General features: G+C 48.8%; 1 protein-coding gene across 1 annotated transcript in view; it reads left to right on the forward strand.

Annotated features, from left to right (window-relative positions):
• Nucleotides 1-13,521, forward strand: part of MERTK (MER proto-oncogene, tyrosine kinase) — a 106,066-nt gene extending 92,545 nt beyond the window's left edge. Inside the window, exons 16-19 of the mRNA XM_058667622.1 lie at nucleotides 3,442-3,551; nucleotides 5,230-5,389; nucleotides 6,030-6,166; nucleotides 12,769-13,521. Coding sequence (XP_058523605.1) covers nucleotides 3,442-3,551; nucleotides 5,230-5,389; nucleotides 6,030-6,166; nucleotides 12,769-13,276 — 915 coding nt within the window. The 3' untranslated portion in view covers nucleotides 13,277-13,521. The remainder of the gene's footprint in view (nucleotides 1-3,441; nucleotides 3,552-5,229; nucleotides 5,390-6,029; nucleotides 6,167-12,768) is intronic.
• Nucleotides 13,522-23,852: the final 10,331 nt, after the last annotated feature.

Raw genomic sequence — 23,852 nt, forward strand, 5'->3', positions numbered from 1 at the left:
GAACTTTGAGGTTTGAAGCCAGGAGGAAGCATTGCTGGAAGGGGCCTTGCAGGTGCTGAGGTGAAGTGGGAGTGGGAGAGGGCTCTGTGCCTTCTGGAAGGGTTCTGGCCCTACATGCTGTCAGAGCAGTCTCTTCTGCTCTCGTCACCATCATTCCCCTACTCACTCAACAGATGCAGGATCCATTTCAGTCCCTGGTTGCAAGTTGCTTGGAGTCACCTCCCAAAGACTGAGGGTGGACCTGTCCAGAGCTAGCATACTTGCTTCAGCAGGAGCCCTGAGAGGAGAAAGCTGCCCTGAGCCCAGGAAAGCCAGGCAGAAACAGGACCTCAACCCTGATGTGTCATCGCCTCCGACATGCTGGCCACAGGTCGAGGGGACTGGCAGATAGAAGCTGAGCTTTGATTGACAGCAGTGATAACCATAGACCTTCATGGCTGAGACTTCCTTAGAAAGGCACCAGTTCTCATCCCCGGAGACCAGGACCTCTACAGAAACATCCCTGGAAGGAAAATTTGGGAAGGCAGTGGAACATACATGGGGCAATGCGAGGCCCAGGTGGGAGTCCCTGGAGCTCCCCTGCCCTTGCTTGCCTGCTTCGTTGGCATGCTGGGCCTGGGTGCAGCGGAGGGAATGGCATTTTGGTGACATTTTTTCCTGTTACTTCCTTTTTTATTTTAAGATTTATTTATTTTTTATTTCAAAGGCAGAGTTATAGAAAGAGAGGGAGGAACAAAGGGAGATTATCTTCTACCTGTTGGTTTACTCATTCAGTGACCACAATGGTTAGATTTGGACTGGTCCAAAACCAAGAACCAGAAGCTTCTTTCAGCTCTCCCATGTGGGCACAGGAGCCCAAGCACTTGGACCATCTTCCACTGCTTTCCCAGACACATTAGCAGGGAGCTGGATCAGAGGCGGAGCAGCCAGGACTCGAACTGGTGTCCATCCATATAGGATGCCAGTGCTGCAGAAGGAGACTTGGCCTATGACACCACAGCATCAGTCCCCATGTCACTTACTTTCTTCTTCTGGGGCAAAGTCTAACTGATCTCAACAGGAGAATGAGCCCCTTTGTTTCTAATTCCCTGATTTCCTTGCTCAGCTGCATTTCTGTCCCTTTACAGGTGGCTTTCTTAAGTCTTTCAGCAGCATAATGACTCACTGTACCAACAAGCAGTTATATAGCCACATCACAAGCTCTTACAACAGCCTTGAGGGGCCAACATTTGGCCTAGTGGTTATGAGTTTTGGGAGACATCCACAATCCCACATCAGAGTGCCTGAGTTTGAATCTCAGCTCTGCTTCCAATCCAGCTTCTTGCTAATGTATACCCTGGGAAACAACAGAGGATGCCTCAAGTACTCGGACCCTGCCAATCACAAGGATTGAGTTCCGGGTGCCTAGCTTTGGACTGACCCAGCTCCAACTGTTGCGGGCATTTGGGGAATAAACCAGAAGATGGAAGATGATTCTCTCTCATCTTCACTCGATCTCTGTGCCTTTAAAGTTGAAATAGAAAAATAGATTTTGGCTGCAGGAATTTTTTAAATAATCTGAGTTTCTGTTGTGGTTTATAGTAGTATGAACAAAGTGAGAAATTAAGAGACGCACATGGCCAATATTGGAATAAGCGGTACAAGAACACATGTGTTTTAGGAAAAGTGGGTTGTCTCCCCTGGCAGAAACAAAGCAGAGAGAGAAGAGGCAGGTGATCGAGGGGGGAGGCGGAGCTGGGACAACTTGTGGTGTCTGCAGCAGACAGGATTTCATGAGCAAGAAACACAAAACTCAACTCCCGCATGGGGTGCCAGCGTCACAAGCAGTGATTTGACCTGCTGGCGCCCGCCAGTGTTTTTAGTTTTGATAAAATCCAACTGCTCTTTTGTGTCATAATTGTAGTTGTTGTTACTTGCACTTTTGGTGTTATACCTAAGAAACCGTTGCTTAAATCCAAACATAAAAATTTACCAGGTCATGTATAGGTTTCAATCCATCTTTTGCTCTTTTTTTTTTTTTACAGATTTATTTATTTTTTATTGCAGATTCAGATATAGATATATATAGAGAGAGGAGGAGAGACAGAGGAAGATCTTCCATCCGATGATATACTCCCTGAGTGGCTACAACGGCTGAAGCTGAGCCGATTTGAAGCCAGGAGCCAGGAGCTTCTTCCATGCGGGTACAGGATCCCAAGGCTTTGGGCCGTCCTCAACTGCTTTTCCAGGCCACAAGCAGGGAGCTGGATGGGAAGCGGGGCCACCAGATTAGAACCGGTGCCCATATGGGATCCCAGCATGTTCAAGGCGAGAACTTCAACCGCTAGGCCACCACGCCAGGCCCCATCTTTTGATCTTTTCAATTAACTTTTCTGTATGGTATAAAGTAGAGATTCAATTTTATCTCTTGCATGTGACAGTTATCTATCAATCGTTGAAAAGATTGTTTTTCCCCCATTGGCAATGGTGACTTCCTTGTTATTAAGTTAAAATAGGAACCATTACTTGTGGCGTAACAGACACAGCCTACAATTCTGACATCCCGTGTAAACACTGGTTCAAGTCCCGGCTGCTCCTCTTCCCGTCCAGCTCCCTGCTAGCATGCCTGGAAAAGCAGCAGAAGATGGCTCAAGTGCTTGGGCCTCTTGCACCCAATGGGAGACCCAGATGAAGGTCTTATGTCCTGGCTTCAGACTGGCTGAGTTCTGGCTCTTGTGGCCATTTGGCAACTAATCCAGAAGATGGAAAAATCTCTCTCTGTCTCCATCTCTTTCTCTCCTATATCTCTGCCTTTCAAGTAAATAAGTATATTTTAAAAAATAAAAATAAAGAAAGTTAAAGCAGTATAGAGGCTCCTTTAAAAACTAAAAACAGAACTATCACATTATAATAACAATCCCACATTATAATCCGGCAATCCCACTGCTGGATATATATCCAAGGAAAATGAAATCCCCCTGTGAAAGAGACAGCTGCACTCCCATGTTTGTTGCAGTACTATTCGAAACAGCCAGGAAGTGGATGAAACAAGTGTCCGTTCTTCCATTCACTGAAGAATGGATGAAGAAAAAGTAGGATATTTGTGCAATGGTGCTCAGCCATAAAAAGGGTGAAATCTTGTCCTTTGTTACAATATGGTGGAACTGCTGGTCATTGTATTAAGTGAAACAAGTCAAGTCCAGAAAGACATATTCATGATCTCACTTATACATGTAGGTGCTGGTAACTCAGCCTGGTTTGTGGATGGCAGGGGCCAAGTGCACGTGAGCCATCAGCTGCTGCCTCCCCAAGGTGTGCCTCAGCAGGACGCTGGAACAGGCACTCACACCCAGATACTCCCAACATGTGATGTGAGCACCCCAGTGAGTCTTAACTTCTGCCCCAAACATCTGCCCCTCCGACTTTGAAAGTGATGTTTCTCCTTGTTGCTCTTCTCCCCAGCATATTCCTGTGCAGACACTGGTGAAGTTCATGGTGGACATTGCTCTGGGAATGGAATACCTGAGCAACAGGAATTTTCTCCATAGAGATTTAGCTGCTCGAAACTGCATGTAAGCCTCCTGGGAACATCTTAGAAGTGATGGGGCCTCATGTGTTTGGGGGGTGCTGTTAGTGGCGGTAGGGGGAGAGGCATGGCTGGAAAATATGGAGGGCACTTAGGCCTGTGGGGGAACAGTGTGGCTCACTCTGAAGATGGGATTTTCTTAGGACTGTGAGCATGCCTGGGGGTTTGCTTGGAGCTCTAAGAGGCCCAGGGTTCCTCCTGTGGTCACTTTTTCACTTTTCACTTTTCCCCACTGCCTTCTGTTGGCTTTGACCCCATGGTGACAGTAAGATAGCTGATCAGGAAGACAGCATGGAAAACCATGTAAGAACTTTCTCCCCATGCTTCTAGATGCTTGCTTGTGAAGCTTTGAGCTTAGAGTTCATGGGCCCCTTCCTTTCACGGCAGATGAGAGCTTATTCTATAAGCCCCACAGACTCTGGTTGCCCCATTTCTTCAGCCTGCTGCAGTTAAGCCATTGGCTGTTGTAAATCTTCAGAAGCAGGAATTGTCCCTTGATTTCAAGCTTACTGTTGGAAGAGAGAGTGGTCCTCCCTATGTCATCCTTTTCTCTGAAATGTGGCAGTGGCACCTGCTCCTGGCTCCTCATTCCTCCCACCCAGCCTTGCCGCTATGCTTCTCCTGTGTTTTTAGTTCCCAAAGGTGCTTTCGTTGTAGTGTTGTTTGTCATTTAAATACTTTCTCTACTAGAGAGGGAAAAACAGGAAATTTTTTTTCCTCTTAATATTTCTTTTCATGCTTTTCTTACCAGCTAGGGTGGTTGGTTCTCTGGTTTGTGCTGAACTGAAGGGTTTCAGTTTAAAAGTCAGTGGTATGGAGCTGGCATTATTGTACAGTGAATTAAAATACTACCTGCAATGCCAGGATCCCGTATCGAGGTGCTAGTACAAGTTCCAGCTATTCCTCCTCTGATCCAGCTCCCTGCTAATGTGCCTGGGAAAGCCGTGGAAAGCTTCTGACACCCATGTGGGAGACCCAGATGGAGTTCCAGGCTCCTGGCTCCAGCTTGGCCCAGCACCAGTACTTGCTGCCATTTGAGGAGTAAACCAGCATATAGAAGACTCCCTCTCTTTCTCTATCTCCCTTTGAAATAAATAAAATATTGTTTAAAACCAGTATTGACCAAACAGGAATAGTGTTGTCACCGGCCTCCAGCTCTCCCACACCTCGTCTTCCTCTTAGCTTCCCTCCTCTTCACTTCCTCCTTTTCCTTCTTCTGGTATATCTATCATCTGCTTTGATAACTTTGCCTGTGAATGTCATTGTGTCCATTTAATCTTTCAATGAATTCCAGAAGCACCCACATGATTCTCCTGGCATGTACCGGCCCACCTCCCCACCCTAGCTGGGGCCTGACTTAGTCCACGGGGCCAGTGCTGCCTCTGGACATGCAACAGGAAGGCTACTGGGTGCACATACCCCTTGGACCAGAGGCCTAGGCTTTGAGCTGCTGCAGTCTCTGCTCCTGCCATGCCCCAGCTCTGTCTGCTGCAGCCACTGTGCACAGGTGCCCTGCTGGTCTAGATCTCCATGCAGACCCCTCACAGGCAAGTGGGGGTCACTTGTCAGGAGTGCTCTCAGCTGCATCTGATACTATCCTGTGATTGAAGGGAAAGCTTTGCCCCACCCAGAGCAGCTGAGGACATGAACCTGCTCTCCCCTAGGTTGCGGGATGATATGACCGTCTGTGTGGCAGACTTTGGCCTCTCCAAGAAAATCTACAGTGGGGATTACTACCGCCAAGGCCGCATTGCCAAGATGCCTGTGAAGTGGATCGCCATAGAGAGCCTTGCGGACCGCGTCTACACCAGTAAAAGTGACGTGGTACGTATCCGTCTTGGATTCAGGGCTCCCGTGACAGAGACAAGAATGAGTACAGTGGAAGAAGTAACTCAAGTTGGTATTGCAGGACATTTGTTTCTTGTGAGCTATTGTAGTTCAGTGGAGGAGGGCGGGGGGAGACAGCAGGGTCTGTTAAAGCACCCTGACCTTCAGGAGGTCTTTGCCTACACCCATCATTTATTTCCGTTTTTCTTTGCTACAAAAGGGTGGCTTATTGCCCCCAGCTCACATGCTTCCTATTCACAAAGAACTGAGTGAACTCCTCCAGTGGCTTTCGGGAAACTTGAAGAGGCTACACTAAAGGTGCTGTGTAATTACCCTTGACTTGAGGGGATGAAAATATCCCCCACAGATTTGGGGCAGAGCCGAGGAGCAGGGTTCTGATGTGAAATGCGGCAGTATCTGCCTTTGCTGCATTTCCTGGGCTGGCCTTGGAAAAGATGGAGAAGTGTGGCATGCAGCCCCACGTTGCTGTGGCTTCGGGAGAGCAGTGTGTCCCAGACATAATCGCCAGCTTTGTGCACAGTCATCCACTTGGAGGGAATGACCTTTCCCAGTGAAAAAGGCCATTCAACCTCTGTGGAAAGCTCCGCATCCTAACTTGTTGTCGCTTTGTTCTCAGTGGGCCTTTGGCGTCACCATGTGGGAAATAGCCACGCGGGGAATGACACCCTACCCTGGAGTGCAGAACCATGAGATGTATGAGTACCTTCTCCACGGCCACAGGCTGACGCAGCCCGAAGGCTGCCTGGACCAACTGTGAGTGAGCATCTCTGTGTCACCGGGCACTCAGCTTTGCAAAGACCAGGGGAAGCATGCCCCTAGGGAGGAGATGCGGGGGCAGGGGTAACCTTTTATAAGGTGAGCATGCACACAGGGCACCTGCTACCATCATAGGCTGGGAGCCATTTCTGGGATGGAAGGCAGGGAATGCCACAAGTGGCTCATCCAAAAGGTTTGTCCCCACTCACAGGCCACAGTCCATGTCCTCAGACTCCTTACACACATCCAGGTAATGTATCCTGACACGTCTCCTTCAGCATACACGAGCCACCCAGGCTTCCCCGCCTTCCTTGGGCCTTGCTCTTCTCTTGCTGCATAGCATTTCAAATACACAGTGATGACCCCAGTCATAGTCTTACCCTTCATCAGAAAGCTTGGGATTAGAAGTCAATGACTTGGACATCAGAATGGTCATCAGAATTCCCTGTGATGCAATAGATTAAGCCACCGCCTACAACATCGCCATCCCACTTGGCATGCTGGTTCAAGTCCTACCTGCTGCGCTTCAGATCCAACTCCCTTCTGATGTGCTTGGGAAAGCAAATACTGGCCCCAGTGTTTAAACCACTGCCACCTACATGAGATGTCCAGCTAAAGTTGCTGACTCCTGGCTTCTGCCTGGCCCTTCCCTGGCCTGTTGGAGAATGAGCCAAGGGATGGAAGATCTGACTCCTCTCTGTCTCTCTGTCACTATGCCTTTCAATGGAATCAAATAATTCTTTTAAAAAAACAAACAAGAGGAGCTTGGGGCCATTCCAACAATGTGGTTCCTCAGCCTTGGACCTGGGGACTATGAGCTGTTGGTGCAAAGTGGCCCATGGATTTGGCCTCACAGTTAACATGCTGCTTGGAGGGCAAGCATTGACACTGGGATGCCCACCTCCCATAACTAAGTGCTAATTCAAGGCCAATTTGAATTCTGGCTACTTTACTTCCAATCCAGCTTCCAACTAATGCACCTAGAGAGGCAGTGAGTGATGATTTCTTTTCTTTGTCTTTTTTTATTTTATTTTGATGATCTTTACACTGTTGATTAGGGCGCAAAGGGTCAAGGGCTACAGGAAAGTAGGTAAGACTATTGTTTCCACATTCTCTTTTTTCCTTGCTGTATCTGGAGGAAGGGAAGAGATAAAGGGAGAAGCCCCATCCAGCTTCCCACCCATCCCAGATCCTCCATGTGGGGCATGCTCCAAAGGCACTGCTCAAGTGATTTCAATAGTTCAACAGTACTGAAATGCTGCCAATCTCACCATTCCAAGCACGATGAAATCTTTTCACACTTCACTGGCTAGCATACGCCACCTTAGAATCTCCATTTGCTCAGATTTTCACTGCCAACACTTGGCTGCGATAGTTGATCGATTTATTCTGTCCTCTGTTGTGGTGCCAGGTGTCCTCTGAAGACTCCAATGTACTGCCGTATCCTCCATGCACACGTCCACTGCTCCATCGGAACCACTGAGGAGGCTCAACTTTGACACTTACTCTCCATGGTCAGACCATGGAACCTGCACCTCTCTTCTTGGGTTGGAGTTCAGTTGGAAGGATCCCCAAAGAAATTTAGTCTGAGGTGATCCCAGACCTGATTCTTGTGTGTGCATCCCAGCACAGTTCGTTGCCCCAATCAGTTTATGCATATGCTGGTGGTTGCAATTGCTGGGTCAGTTCTTTTTCCAGCCCTGTCTTCTAAATGAACCAATGGGTGTTGTAGTCCAATCTGATCCTGCCCACCACACACTTGGCCCTCACGGAAACCAGTGGGAGCTGCAGCCTAGTTGGAGCAACCCACAATAAACCCCATTAGCCCTGCCCCCTGCCCTAGTTACTGTGCTTGTCAGTATATACAACAAACTGGTCCAGTCTGTCCCACATCCCATTCAGCTCTAAATCATGTCAATGGGCATTGAACCCAACCAGCCCCACTATCAAGCTCACACATGTGCCAGTGGGTGCCACTCTCTTTCTAGCCATACCTGCCTCAGTCCTAGTTCTCCTGCTCACCAGTCAGAGTGGCAACCCAAGAGGGAGGTGCCCACTGTTTTCCTAATGGGCCCACTCCCACTCACAAATCATCGACGGTCCAGGTGTTTCTTCAGTTTAACTTGATAGAATTAGCCCCCAGTTGCAACCTCTGCCATCTGATGCTGCAGCAAAGCCCAACCAACCCTCATTCAATGTAATTTATGCTTGCATCAGTAGGAAGTCAGCCTAGCCTGGCTTTTCCCTGATCTAGCTCACGTAAGGCCAACAGGTGTTGTAGCCTTGCTCAGTCTGGTCTACCCCATCCAAGCTCATGCTCTCCAGTGGGAATGGTCGTCCAGCAGGGGAGCCCCATGCAGCCCCTATCCTGGCTTTATCCCCCCGCTCCCGGGTCTCACGTGTGCTGGTTGGGTGTTGCACTCTGGTCTGGCATGGCCTTCCAGGTGATGGTTCCTATGCTTTGTCCCCTGTCTCCCCCATGGGGGACCTGACTCCTGCCTTTGGTTTGGTCCAGCCTTAACTATTAGGGCATTTGGAGAATACACTAGAAGACAGGACACCTTGTAGTCTCTTTTCTGCCAATGAAGTATATTAAAAAGAAAAAACTTCTTTTAAAAAAATATCCCATTTGAAATGCCCATATCCTTCATGGGGAGTGCCTGGAATCAAGTCACAGAGCCTGATATGCTCCCTGCTGACGCATACCCCAGGGAGGCAGCAGAGCATGATGTGGGTTCTTCAGAGAGATGCTGTACAGGTTCATTTAGGAAGTATGAGGCTTGTGGAGTGGGTGCTCACATCAGGAAGGTCAAACATTAAACGCCATGCTCAGCCTTTAAAAAGTGCGTGCCCTGTAATGCCACCTGCTCCATATCTGGCACCTTCCTAAGAGTGGATCTGTCCCTGGGTAGTAAGTGCCATGAGTCTGCAGAGGAGGATTCTCACCACGTTTAACTAGAGCCTTCACAGCTGGGGGCCTGTACTGGCTGTCATGGAATATGGCACACTGAGTGCCCTGCAAGATGCTGGGGCGAGGAGGGCATGTGCAGGTCCACACCTCCACCCCACACTCAAATCCTCACATCGGGAGTGGATCCAGGTTAGTCTGCATCCAGGCCTCCCAAGTCCTTCCTGAAACAAACAGAAAGAAGACAGACACAGACAGTCCTCCCAGCCTCTGATCCACTCCTCCGAATGCCCACAGCAGATGAGGCTGGGCCAGGCCAAAGGCAGGAGTCAGGTCTTCTAAGTGGCTAGCAGAGACCCAGTGCTTGAGCCACCACATGCTACCACCCAGGGTGTGCATGAGCGGGAAGCTTACATCAAGATGGGAGCCAGGGCTGGCACCCAGGCATTCACAGAGGAATGCAGGCATCTCACGCAGCGTGTTAATTGCTGTACCAAATGCCAGAGCCCTCGCCTTGCCTGCTAGTTAGTGGTGGTGTTTACTGTGGTTGTAGCGGTCTAACACTGAGGACAGAAACACTGTAAACCCTTGGAAAGCATCACAAAATCCTAATTCAATTAGTTCTAGGATTGCATGGTTGTTCTTAAATGGACCATGCTAATGAAATGTTTGCTTCTGAAAATAGGAAAGCATGTCAGCCAAACAATGCAGGTTGGAAACAGTTGCCCTGCAGTTTCTGTCTTTGCTTGGGTCTTAGCAAGCTCCACACTGTGTCCCAGTGGGATTCTTGGACGTGTGACATGGAGGCAAAAGGAGGGAGCTCTGAGCCAGTGCGTCTGGAGATTGTTCAGGTGACAGAATAGCAGAACCAACACTTGCCATGTGGCTGTAGGGTGGAAGCAGGCGAGGCGGTGGGCCCTATGTTCTGCCAGTCCCGTGCCTGTATGGATGAAGCAGGCTTTCTTCCTGAGTCTCCCTTCACCTCCGGATGCTGGGGTACAGTCAGTGTCCCACACCAAAGCCTCTGTGTTTCCAAGCCAGGGTCCATGTGCCTTGCCTCACACCAGCACGGCTCAGATAGCCACGGAAGTTGTTGACTGAGTTGTTGATCATCCAATGGAGGCCAAACAGGCAAATGCAAAAGAACTCCTAAACCCGAGATAAGAGCCAGGATGATGAGACAAGGAGATGTGCTCTCCGCAGCCCACTAACTCAGCATTCGCATGCAGGAGCGGCCCCTTCCTGGCACGACACTGTGGGAATCTCTGCCTCTTGAGGTCTGGGCATGTGTTGACCAAGGCTTAAAAACAGACATGTGAAAGAAAGCTATTGTACCTTGAGACGTATTTGTTGTATGTGAAATACCATGTGCTAGTAGAATTAGCCAAAGGATCTATAGGATGTAATTAAATACAAATGTGGGAGTTGAATGGTTCTGCATGTGTCAGCCGATTTAAATATGAGTTATTGGGTTCACCATTTGTGACACTGGCATCTAGTGCCTGTGGGAGCCTGGTTCTCTCTTCTGATTCAGCTTGCTGCTATAGCCTGGGAAAGCAGCAAAAGATGACCCAAGTGTGTGGGCCCCTGCCATCCATGTGGGAGACCCAGATGGAGCTCTGGGCTCCTGGCTTTGGGCTGGCTTAGGCCCTGCTGTTGTAGGCATTTAGTGAGTAAATCAGCTGAAGGAAGATTCTTTATCTCCCTCTCTCTGTGTATGACTTTATCTTTCAAATAAATCATCTTTTTTTAAAGATTTATTTTTGTTATTGCAAAGTCAGATATACAGAGAGAAGGAAAGACAGAGAAGAAGATCTTCCATCTGTTGATTCACTCCCCAAGCAGCTGCAACAGCCGGAGCTGAGCCGATCCAAAGTCAGGAGCCAGGAGTTTCTTCCAGGTCTCCCACGCGGGTGCAGGATCCCAAGGCTTTGGGCCGTCCTCGGCTGCTCTCCCAGGCCACAACCAGGGAGCTACATGGGAAGCGGGGCTGCTGGGATTAGAACCGACACCCATATGGGATCCTGGCACATGCAAGGTGAGGACTTTAGCCACTAGGCCACCATGCTGGGCCCATCAAATAAACATTCCTTAAAAAATAATAGTAATAACAGATTGTGTTATTGGGTTGTGTTCTTACCCAATGATACGAATATCAGTTTCTCAAATCAGGAAAGGATCAAAATAAAATCGTGGTGTAACTCACTCTTCATCTCAGCCTAGTGATTGCTAAGCATCATTTCCATTTCGGAGTGCTCCTAACAATAAAAAAAAATTTTTTTTTTTAAAGATTTTATTATTATTGGAAAGCCGGATATACAGAGAGGAGGAGAGACAGAGAGGAAGATCTTCCATCCGATGTTTCACTCCCCAAGTGAGCCGCAACGGACCAGTACGCACCAATCCGATGCCGGGACCTGGAACCTCTTCCGGGTCTCCCACGCGGGTGCAGGGTCCCAAAGCTTTGGGCCGTCCTCGACTGCTTTCCCAGGCCACAAGCAGGGAGCTGGATGGGAAGTGGAGCAGCCGGGATTAGAACCGGCGCCCATATGGGATCCCGGGGCTTTCAAGGCGAGGACTTTAGCCGCTAGGCCACACTGCCGGGCCCAATAAAAAAATTTTTTTAAGTATTGATTTGTTTGAAAGGCAGTGACACCCAGAGAGAAGGTAGCAGGGGCCCAAATACTTGGGCAGTCTGCTGATGCCATTTTGGGTCCATTAACGGGGAGCCCTTGGACTTGAACCGGAGTCTTCTGCTCCTCTCCCTGTCCCTCTGTTTCTTTTGTTCATTTGAGAGGCAGAGATAGATAGATCCCATCAGCTGCTTCCCTCTCGGATGCCCACGACAGCTGGGGCTGGCCCAAGCACAAGCCATGGACCCAGAACTCAGGCTAGGTCTCCCAGGTGGGTGGCAGAGGCCCAAGCCCTTGATGCCTTCCACAGTACACATTAGCAGGAATCTAGTCAGGTAGTGAGCCCAGACACTCCTAGGTGTCTGACCTGTCCAACCTCTGCCTCTGAGGCCATTCCTCACTGTAGTTAAATACAGAATGAAGAAACAGCCCGAAAGAGCGTGCGGAGAGGCCAGGAGAAGCTGCCCACCCTATGTGTGACCCCCTCCTGCCCAGGCTGGCCACGTGGCCATGCATGTCCTATAACATTCCTGAGGCCAGGTGACAATGGCGGTGATGGTTGGTACCCCAGCTCTTGGCCTGCTTGCCCCTAGCCCCAGCTGCACTCAGCCAAGCTCCCCGTCCTGGTCGGACTCCTGACCAGTGATTTAAAACAGAGGTCAGCAACCCCTTTCTGCAAAGTGTACTTGACAACAGAGAAATAAGTGTTGAACTTGTGTTCCAATAAAACTATGTACAAACCAGGTGGCAGGCCAAGTTTCACTCATGGGCTGTAGTGTAGCCAACCCCTATAAAAAAGAAATTGATCTTGGATGAATCTTATTTCCAAAGATTAATATATTTGTCCTACACGTCCGCTATTTATGGAAACAGAACTATTTTCTTGTCAAATATCCATGGACCGTATACCAAAGATGAGTGAATATTAGGCTATCAAGTAAGGTCTCTCACTCAATTCCACAAAAGGTAAAATGAATGCCGACTCACATAAGACCAAAGGAATCAGATGAAAACAAAGGGGGTACATTGAGGAGGTAAAACTCATTTTTGTCTTCTAGGTATGAGATAATGTACTCCTGCTGGAGAACCGATCCCCTGGACCGACCCTCGTTTTCCACGCTGAGGCAGCAGCTGGAGAAGCTCCTGGAAAGTCTGCCTGAGGCCCCGGACAAAGCAGATGTCCTGTACATCAACACGCCGCTGCTGGAGGGCTGTGAGGGCCTGGCCGAGGGGCCTGTGCTCGCCCCGCTGGACATGAACATCGACCCTGACTCCATCATCGCCGCCTGCAGCCCCAGCGGCACCGTGAGCGTGGTCACTGCGCAAGTCCACGGACCCCAGGAGGGAAGGTACGTCCTCAACGGAGGCCTGGACGACTGGGAGGACCTGGCGGCGCCGCCCTCTGCCCCCATGGCCGTCAGGAGGGGCAGTGTGTCCTCTGAGAACAGACCGGTGAGGAATGGGGTCTCCTGGTCCCAGCGTAGCACGCTGCCCATGGGCGGCCCCTCTCCCGATGAACTTCTGTTTGCCGATGACTCCGCGGAAGACGTGGAAGAAATGATGTGAGTGGAGAGTCGCAGAGCCGAGTTCAGCATCCTGCTTCAGGACGGCCTGGCTGTGTGTGCCTGACCGTCCGGGGTTTGTCTTCCTCGCCATGCAAACACCCGCAGGGAATGTGGTCATCGAGCAGCCTTGGTTCAAGATGCATCGTATCTATTTATTTAAAGAGAAATATGTACGTATGTATGTATGTATATTGTGGGAAGAGATAAGGATATTTTAATAAAAGATGACTGAATTCATTTATTGTATAGGTCTGAAGAGTCGAGCTTCAGCTGGTTCCCGGCGTTCACATTTGTACAGAGCTGCTTTTTTTTTTTTTTTTTCTTATGTTCTTTTCTTCTTCATGGCTCTTAAATGTAAAGATGGTGGTAAAGTGAAATTCTCATCTGGGACATCACTTTGGTTTTCATGAGAAGCATGTTGTTGTCACGTGGGTCATGTGTTGCCTAAGAACGATGCATTTAAGTTTTATAGCTGATTGGCTTGTTGAGAAAACTTCCTAATAAAATGTGTACGAGCAAGGACGTGTCAGGATTCCCGCAGAGAGGACACGCGGCGGTCACCTGCGGCTCCAGGGCCTTTGTACATGCCTGGCTCTCACGCCATTCTTGGCTTTGCTTCTCAGAGACAGAGAAGAACTGTCCCAGGAGCCCATAGGTGGGGCTGGGGACGGGGGGCAACAAATACTGGAGAATTGAAAAATGCAGCCTGAGCTGGCAGATGTGGAGTCAGCCACAGGTGAGTCTGACAGGTGACCCCCTCCTCCGCTTGGGGGCGTGGCTTGGTGAGGTGGGCATGGCAGCCGGGCAGAACATGGGCGTGTGTGCTCAGCATACCTGAGTTCACATCCAGGCTCCGTTGAGCCCTTGCTGTTTCCAGCATGTGTGCAGTCCCTGGTTTAGTATACTTTGCTGTCATGGGTACCAGTGCTCAGTAACATGTTTGTGGCCCCAACTGGAGAGAGGTGGAGCCACAACTTACAACATCAGCTTTTGGCTGTTTCTGAGCATATGATTTGGGGGTCTACTGCAGAGCCTGCTGATTCTTTCTTTAATAAACACAACGATAAAGCACCTACTGTGTGTCAGGAGTGGCTTTTATTTAATGCTTGGAGCAACCTACCAGGCAAGGACTGGAGTTATCCCCACTTCGCGGACGGGCACACAGAGGCAGGGAGAGTCTAACTCACGTTGCTTGTCAGGGCAGTCGACCCGTACAGTACGTTGAGGTGTGACTCCTTCTGCCCTGGGTCACAGGGAAGGCCTGGGGCCACAGTCACCTTCAAGCCTGTTCACTGCTTGCTTGGTGGCACCCTCAAGCAAAGATCCACGTCTACACAGGATCCAGGGTGCAGTCCACACAGCCCAGGTCCTGGCCCTGGGTGAGCCAGCTGCCCTGTTTCTGTCAATGCTCTCATGGACAAGTGCTGAGGGTAGGGGAAGTGCCTGCATTGTTACAAGAGGGGCCAGCGTTAACATTTCATCAGTGAAAGGGGGAAAAAGTGTTACATCTGAGAAAGTTAATTTAGACAGTTGAAAACTTCTGAGTGGTCACTTTAATATAACAAAAAAAAAAAAAATCAATAAAAGACCCCTGCACACTAGTGGCTGAATCTTCACCTTGCACATGCGGGGATCCCATATGGGCGCCGGTTCTAATCCCAGAGGCCCCACTTCTCATCCAGCTCCCTGCTTGTGGCCTGGGAAAGCAGTCGAGGACGGCCCAAAGCCTTGGGACCCTGCACCCACATGGAAGACCAGGAAAAAGCTCCTGGTTCCTGGCTTCAGATCAGCTCAACTCCAGCCATTGTGGCCAGCTGGGGAATGAATCATTGGGTGGAAGATCTTCCTCTCTGTCTCTCCTCCTCTCTGTGTATCTCACTTTCCAATAAAAATAAATAAATATTTTTAAAATTGTTTTTAAAAAATCAATAAATAATTGCCTCATCTACTTGTGCAAAAAAAATGGTCTTGTTCATGCTAGTAAATATTTAAAGAACTCATTAGTGTTTTTTTTAAACTTGTGTTTATATTAATGATTTCTGAGGCACTGACAGAGATCTTTTGGTTCACGAGAGCCAGGGCTGGGTCAGGCGGAAGCCAGGGCTCTGGAATCCCACCCAGGTTTGCACGTGGGTGCCTCCCAGGGTGCGCATTGGCAGCGTGCTGAATAGAAAGTGGCATTGCGATATGGGATGTGGGAGCCCACATGGACTCTTAATGCTGCGCCAAATGCCCACCCACTTTGGAAATCTTAGTTTTGTAATTTATACCCGGGCTCGGTTCAGAGCTTGACTGGATGGATCTGGCGAGGAGGGACCCCAGCATGTTCCCCTTTACGGGGTGATTCTGGTGCGCAGCCGCAACTGAGGTACTAAGACCCCTTTGTTTGGAGTCCCAGCGTCACCTTGATACAGGCGAGAGCCGTCACAGGAGTCACCTCAGGGTGGCCAAAATTGTTCTTTTTTTAAAATTTTGTGCATTTATTGGAAAGGCAGAGTGACTAAAGGTGAGACAGGTGAGGGTCTTCTATCCATTGGTTCATTCTACAAATGCCTGCACTTGAACCACACCAAAGCCTGGGGCCAGGAACTCCATCCTGGTCTCTCACGGGGATGGGAACGGCCCACGCCTTTGGACCATCTTCCTATGTATTAGCAGGAAGCTGCGTCGGAAACAGAGGCTAGACTGGGCCCCCGGCGCTCCAGTGTGACATGTAGGTGTTCCAGGCTTAGCCCCTTGTCCCACAGCACCTTCGACTCCCTCTCTCCCCGGTCCGTAGGCTTGCTCAGTAACTGACTGAGGCTAGTTAAAACAAACAAACAAAAAGCTATGCTTACATCTGCAACCTAAGGAAGCAACTAATAATAATTGAAAAATAAAGTTATTTGAAAGTGTTATATAAATTTAATATTATCTAAATATATTTCAAAAGTACACAGAAAACTGTTGTTTAAAAACTTAATGAATTTGGACCCGGTGTGATAGCTTAGTGGCTAAATCCTTGCCTTGCATATACCAGGATCCCATATGGGCACCAGTTTGTGTCCTGGCTACTCCACTTTCCTTCCAGCTCCCTGCTTGTGGCCTCGGAAAGCAGTAAAGGATGGACCAAGGTCATAGGATCCTGCACCCATGTGGGAGACCCAGAAGAAGCTCCTGGCCTTGGATCAGCTTAGCTCCGGCAATTATGGTCACCTGAGGAGTGAACCAGTGGACAGAAGATCTTTTTCTCTGTTTCTCCTACAAGCTATAAATCTGACTTTCCAATAAAATAGTAAATAATTTTTAAAAAGCTGCATGAACGCTAATTTTGAGCACCATAATGAAATTATATGTTAAGGCTTGGCACAGTGGCTCAGTGGTTGATCCTCACCTTACACGTGCTGGGATCCCTCATGAGCACCAGTTTGTGTCCCGACTGCTCCACTTCCCATCCAGCTCCCTGTTTATGGCCTGGGAAAGCAGTCGAGGATAACCCAAAGCCTTGGGATTCTGTACCAGCATGGGAGACCCAGAAGAGGCTCCTGGCTTCAGATCAGCTCAGCTCCTGCCACTGCAGCCATTAGAGAAGTGAACCAGGAGCCACGAGCTCAGGCCAGGTCTCCCGCCTGAGAGGCAAGGGTCCTGTTAGCTCAGCCATCACCACTGCCTCCCAGAGTTGACACAGGCAGGAAGCTAGAGTTAGGAGTCAGAGCAGGGATCCAACCCCAGTACTCCGAGATTGGACACACCTGTCTTAGTTAGCCTTTTAATCACAAGGCTAAATGCCCGCCCTAAATGCCCTTATTTTCAATTTCATTTTCCACATAATGTTTATAATATCCACTTATTTTAATAGGTAAAATATATATTTAACAAGTAGTTCACTCAATAGTGCCACCGCCTCCATGAAGTACTCAAAAGTCAAGGTTTCAGTTAGCGAGTTTCAGAATGAAGCTGGGGCAGGCAGGAGCCTGGAGCTTCACCCACATCTCCCACATGGGTGGCAGGGACCCAAATCCTGAGCCATCCCCTGCTGCGCGCCAGGGTGTGCATTTACAGGGAGCAGAAGTAGAGCTGGGACTGGAACCAGGGATCTCAAATTACTACTGGGTGCAGGAGTGGGCAGCTTGGCTTTCTCTCCCATCAGTCTGTCCTGGGGTATAGGGAGTGCTCTCCCATTAACTGGAGAAGGGCTGCAGCCTGGGTCATTTGTGCCATGGGGCAGTGTGAGAGTCAAGACATCATAAACATAGCAGACATTCACTTCTCAGGCACACCGCCATGCTGTCCCCTCTCCCCGCCGCCCCAGCACTGGTTCCAGCAGGTGTGACCAATCAGAGGCAGGCCCGCTGGCTACCTTGCTCAGCACCTGCTGATCCTGCGGACGACTTGGCAGCTCCCGCATTCGGCCACGGTTGGATGTTTGAAAACTCGCAAAGAACTGATTCAGACAATCCATACTTGGGTGGGTACAGACTTTTGAGCATACACTGAAATGTACACACTCACGCTGGTTTTGTAAAAAAACAAACAAAAAAAAAAACAGGAAAACAAGTGGAGTCATTGTCCCGAGTTGTGCTGGGACTGCTGCTGGGAGGTCAGGAGGACAAAGAAATAAACAAATACCAGAAATACCCGTGACCTGTGACCTGCCCTGCGAGGCTGACTGGCTCCGCTGTGAGATAGTCAATCAATCTCTCTCTCTCTCTCTCTCTCTCCTCCTCCGCTCTTCCTCCCTGCTATTTCTTGCATTGCTCACCAAGCAGAAACAAGAAACAAATGTACCAGGGAAGTTCCTTTGAAAGCAACAAAGTGCGCTGCCCATGCTACAGGACTGGGCTGGAGCTGATCCTGCCCGGTCTCCTCAGAGGGACAGTCTCGGCAGTTCACCTGACTGTCCTTGAGCCTGAGTTTCCTCAAGAGTAGACTAAAGAGACAACGCTCTCCCCAGTGTAGGTAAAGGAGCAGGAGCTGGTGTTTTAGTGCAATGGGTTAAGCCACCTTCCACAATATGAGCATCCCATGTGGGTGCCAGTTGGAGTCCCAGCGACTCCACTTCCAATCCAGCTTCCTGCTAATATACGTTGGGAGAGCAGTGAAAGATGGCCCGAGTGCTTGTGCCTCTCCATGTGGATGGAATTCCAGGCTCCTGGCTTCAACCTGGCTCAGCTGCCGCAGCTTTTTCAGCCATTAAACCAGCCATGGAACCAGCAGATGGAAGACCTCATGCAGTGCAAACCTACCAACCTTTATAATATTAGGAATATTTGGGGGCTAGGCCAGCAGCAGTTGAGACGCCACAATGCACACTGGGGTGCCCTCCCAGGTGCAGCTCCTCGCTCCTGATGCTGACGCTGACCTTGGGAGGCAGTGGGTGATGGCTCAGGTGACCAGGCTCCTGCCGCCTCTACGGGAGAGGAGGATTGTGTTCCCAGCTTTGGCTACCATTCAGCTGTACCTGGCTGGGCAATGAAGTGGCAGATGGAAACTCTCTCTCTTCCTTCGTGTATGTGTGTGTCTCAAAGAAAACTTCTAAAAATTTTTTTATTTTTCCTGGTTTTGCCATCCACTCCCTCCAAACAACAGACTTCGTCAAAAACAAAATTGAACAAGGGAGGGAGTTCAAGGTGAAGAATGGTCCTCACCTCTCAGCACAAACAGCCCTTCCCTCCACACCATCTCATCCCCCAGTGTTTAGCTACTGCTGAGAGCCTGGGTGCTCCTTCCGGGCCTCCCGCCCAACGGCCAAGGCAAACAGTGGAGGTTTTCTCAGCAGGACACGGGGACAGGAGACGGGTGGGAGAGCCCTCCCGGGAAGTGGAGATTCTCGTGCCTCTAAGTCCAGCAGACCACACAGAGGTTCTCACACAGGAAATGGGCTGAACCACAGTGTGGTATCTTCTAGATTAGGCCAGTCCTGATTCATAAATGTCAAGAACTTTGTAACTTGCGGGTCAACGGCTAAAGCAGGTTGGCACTTCTGCTGAATCAATGGGAAAAATCACTGACCACTGAACAAACCAGCTACAACAGCAACTTCACTTCTCTAAAGACATTTAGTCACTTAAGCTGACAAATGGAAAACAGGAAGCATTGTTTTCTCTAGTGAGCACTTCAGCAATGCACGGTGCTGCTATATTTGGAGTTTAGCTTCTTTCTTTTAAAGTTCCAGACAAGAACAGCAGCAAAACAACCATCCTTTTGAACTTGAAAAATCATGTCTGAGGGGCAGGGGTGGCTGGACAGAGGGCACCTGCCAGTAGGTGTGTGGGCTGGATAGTAGGTTGGTTGGGATGAGCTGGGCTTCAATGCCCATCAACACGTGCTAGAGCTAAACAGGATGTGGGACAGACTTGACAAGCCTGCAGTGCGTACTGGCAAGCATGGGAACCAGGGTAGCGGGCAGAACTGGTGGGGGTTATGGGGAGTCGCCCCAACCAGGCTGCAGCTCCAACCGGTTTGCATGAGGACTGAGTATGAAGTGGGCAGGATCGAACTGGACTACAACACCCGTTGGTTCACGAGGAAGACAGGGCTGGAAACAACGAACCCAGTAATCCCAACGACCAGCATGCGCATAAGCTGATTGGTGTGACGGATGGTGTCGGACTTTGTACTAGCAAACTCGCACAAGAATCAGGCCTGGGATCATCTCAGATGAAGTTTCTTTGGAGATCCCTCAACTGAACTGCTGATCTTAGAACCCCAACCATGAAGAGACTGTCAGCCAGTGGATTTTGAATAGGGTTCATTGCGATTGGAACTGAGAGATTGGCAGCAATCCAGAACTGATGAACTATCAAAACTGTATGAGCAGGACCCTCAGAGCGTGCCTCCCGTTGGGGACCTGGGATGGGTGGGAGGTTGGGTGGGGCTTTTCCCTTTGTTTTTTTCCCTGGCCCCAGATACAGGGTAAAATGATATTGATGTGGAAACGATGGTATTACCCACTTTCACCCTGTAGCCCTTGACACTTTGTTCCCTAATAAACTAAGTAAGATTATTAAAAAATAATTATAAAAAAATAAAATTAAAAAAAAGAAAAGCAAAAAAAAAAAAAGAAAAATCATATCTGTTGATAGTTAAATGTGACAATTATTTCTAGAAACGGTAACCTCAGGTTGCCACATTAGAATATTTTTATGACAGCATCTTTTATTAAAGTGGGATTCTGTATACATACATTTTAAAGAGACATTTGAGAATTATGTGTGTTTAATCTTTAGTCTCTTTGCGAGCATAAGAACATATGCTCTTCTAGAAACATATTCAAATCCTTTGCCCACTTTTAAATAGGATTACTTGTTCTTTTATTGTTGAATGGTAGGAGTTCTTTATATATTCAAGATATACACGTATATATCCCTTCTTATTTTTTTTTAAGATTTGTTTATCAGAAAGGCAGAAGTGGAGCATTCCAATAGGATGGCTCAGTGGCTAAATCCTCACCTTTCAAGTGCCATATGAGCACTGGTTCATGTCCCAGTGACCCCACTTCCCATCCAACTCCCTGCTTGTGGCCTTGAAAAGCATAAAGGATGGCCCAAAGCCTTGGGACCCTGTACCCGCATGGGAGACCCAGAAGAAGCTCCTGGATCCTGGCTTCAGATCAGCTCAGCTTCAGCTATTGTGGCCATTTCAGGAATGAACCAGCAGATGGAAGATCTTTCTCTCTGTCTCTCCTTTTCTCTGTAAATCTGATCTGCATTTCTAATAAAAGTAAATAAAATCTTTACCCTCCCCCCAAAAAAGTGGAATATCCAGGATATGAACTGATGCTCATATGAGATGTTGGTGCTTACAGGTGGAGGATTAGCCAATTGAACCACTTTATGTCTTTTCATATACTCTGCCACTGTTTTGATGGGAACAATTAACACATTCAGATTCCGTAAACTTCTCATACAGCAAACTTCATGAACGAAGGACCAACTGGTAAGCCTCCTGAACCTGGCATATGTTCCATAAGGCACAGATGGCCCCATCGGCAGGTTGTGGAAGTCTTCCTGGCCAAAGAGGCTTAAAGGGCACATCTGATCAGTCACTGGCTCAGTTCTGATCTGAGTCGCCCTAGGGGTGCCAAATACAAGTCTACAAACGCGACAAAGCGGAGACATGGGCAGTGCCACGCTGCAAGAGCAACAGAACCCAGAGGGACACCCACCCAAGCAAGTCACTGAACAGACGATAATGACCAGCAGCTCTGGGAAAGCGGCCCCTCGATACACAACAACAATCTCAGTGTGGACAAACACCGGAGAGGCATCCGTGAGATCTCGTGGTTAAGCCTCGCATGTTCCCCACCCGAGCGTCTTGCCCTGCACACGCGTTGGGAGGCAGCGGCGAGGGCTCGATTGCCGGGCTCCCTGCAGCCCGCGGGGAGGCCTGGGCTCCGGCCTCCTTGCTCTGGGATCAGCTGTGGCGTCTGGGGTGTAAGTCATGGACGAGACATCTGTCTCTGTCTTGCTCTCCTCAATGAAAGAAATGAAGTAATCAAAATATAGGAGACACGCAAATAAGCAAAAATGTTATTTCATACACAAAGGGGAAAAATCTGTCGATAGAAACTGTCCTTAATCTCACTTAAGTTCTCACACTGATGATAAAGAAAACTCTAGTGGCTAATTCACCTCAAAGCACCAGCATCCCATATAGGCACTGGTTCCTGTCCCAGCTGTTCCACTTCTAATCCACCTAATTGCCTGTGGCCTGGGAAAGGGCTGGAAGACCGCCCAAAGCCTTAGGCTCCTGCTGACCCAGAAAAAGCTCCTGGCTTCGGATCAGCTCAGCTTCAGCCATTGTGGCCAGTTGGAGAGTGAACCAGCAAAAGGAAGATCTTTGTCTCTCCTTCTCTCTGTAAATTTGCCTTTCTAATAAATTTTTTTTTTTCTAAGAGAGAGAGATAAAGAGAACTAGTGGCTGACTTTGACTTTAGAAATGATCACATTATTAAATGGTTACATTATAGATGTTCAGAGAACTGAGGAAAACCCCGTTTAAACTTGTAAGCTTAAAATCAGAGCTAGGGTTTAATTTTGGGGGGAAGGTGCGGGGAGGGGTGGGGAGAATCCCAGCACCTATGAAACTGTATCACATAATACAATGTAATCAATGAATAAAGAAAACTAAAAATAAAATAAAATAAAATCAGAGCATCTCTAGAGAGAAATAGCCGTTGTTGGATAGGGAGAGGGAACTCCTTGAGTTGTCAAAATGCCAGCACTGACATGAACTCTCCCTAGAGGACTCAACAAAGATGTGAGCTGGGAAAAGAGAAGGCTGGCAAGCCCAGCGAGCCTCAGGCCAGCTAACAGGAAGTACAGACAGAGAAGGAATAGCGAGTGATTGCTTCTGCAGGAATGAGAAGCTGATTGTCAAGACAAGCCACTGGAGCGCACGGAGTTAAGGCGGCAGCTGGCTCAGGCTGTGCTGTAAAGGAATTCTGGCCTTTCACTGTGGGGCAGGACCTTTTGATCTCCAGTTCAGAGGCTCCCCAGAGCCCAAACAGCGTCTGCAGGCGTGGCTGATGTGCTCCTTCGTGGGCAAAGGCCAGACTTGAGCAAATGCGCCAAGTCAGAGCATTCTGACGAGCGGTCCCGAAAAGAGAAGGATTCGTTTGAAGCCATCTGTTTCCCTCCTCTGGGCTGTTATTCCAGACAGCAAGGCCTAGACTGTCCTTTTAAAAAAAAAAGAAAACATGTATTTTTATTTGAAAAGCCAAGTTACAGAGAGAAGGAGAGGCAGAGAGAGATTTTCCATCCACTGGTTCAATGGCTAGAACTGAGCTGATCTGAAGCCAAGAGCCAGGACCTTCCTCTTGGGCTCCCACCCACATGAGTACAGGGTCCCAAGGATTTGAGCCATCCTCTGCTGCCTTCCCAGGCCATAAACAGCACAAGGAAGCTGGATGGGAAGTGAAACAGCCAGGACTGAACCGGCGCTCCATGGGATGCTGACTCTGCAAGCGGAGAACTATCCTGTCACGCCACTGTGCCAGTCCCTAGACGGTCCTGCTTTGCAAGACCCGAATGCCTGGATCAGAACCTCTCCCTCATATTACTGAACAGACTCCTGGGTTGTATTTCACCTCACATGACTCTTGCTTAAAAAATGTTTCTTGGGCTTGGCAGCGTGGCCTAGTGGCTAAGGTCCTCGCCTTGATCCCATATGGCCGCTGGTTCTAATCCCGGCAGCTCTACTTCCTCTCTATCTCTCCTCCTCTCAGTATATCTGACTTTGTAATAAAAATAAAATAAATCTAAAAAAAAAATCATTCTGTTAACATAATGCATGATTAAATGTCATCCATTGAGCTGTATTTAAAGATCCAGGAATAAATCCTTAAAAAAAAAAAAAAAAAAAAAAAAAAAAAAGTTTCTTGTTCCGTCTCCAGAAACCCATTCACTTAAAAGCATCATGTAATAACCTATAAGCACGTTGAAAAGGTGCTCAACAGGATTAGTCATTAGACAAATTCCAATGAACAACCACAGTGAGAAGCTGCCTCACACCTCTAAGACTAATGCAATCTAGAAGACAGACAAGGGCCCGCGGCGTGGCACAGGGCCAAGCCCATAGCAGGGTGCCCGTTGGAA

The sequence above is a fragment of the Ochotona princeps genome, chromosome 8 (genome assembly GCF_030435755.1).
Source record: "Ochotona princeps isolate mOchPri1 chromosome 8, mOchPri1.hap1, whole genome shotgun sequence".
Classification (NCBI taxonomy): Eukaryota; Metazoa; Chordata; class Mammalia; order Lagomorpha; family Ochotonidae; genus Ochotona; species Ochotona princeps.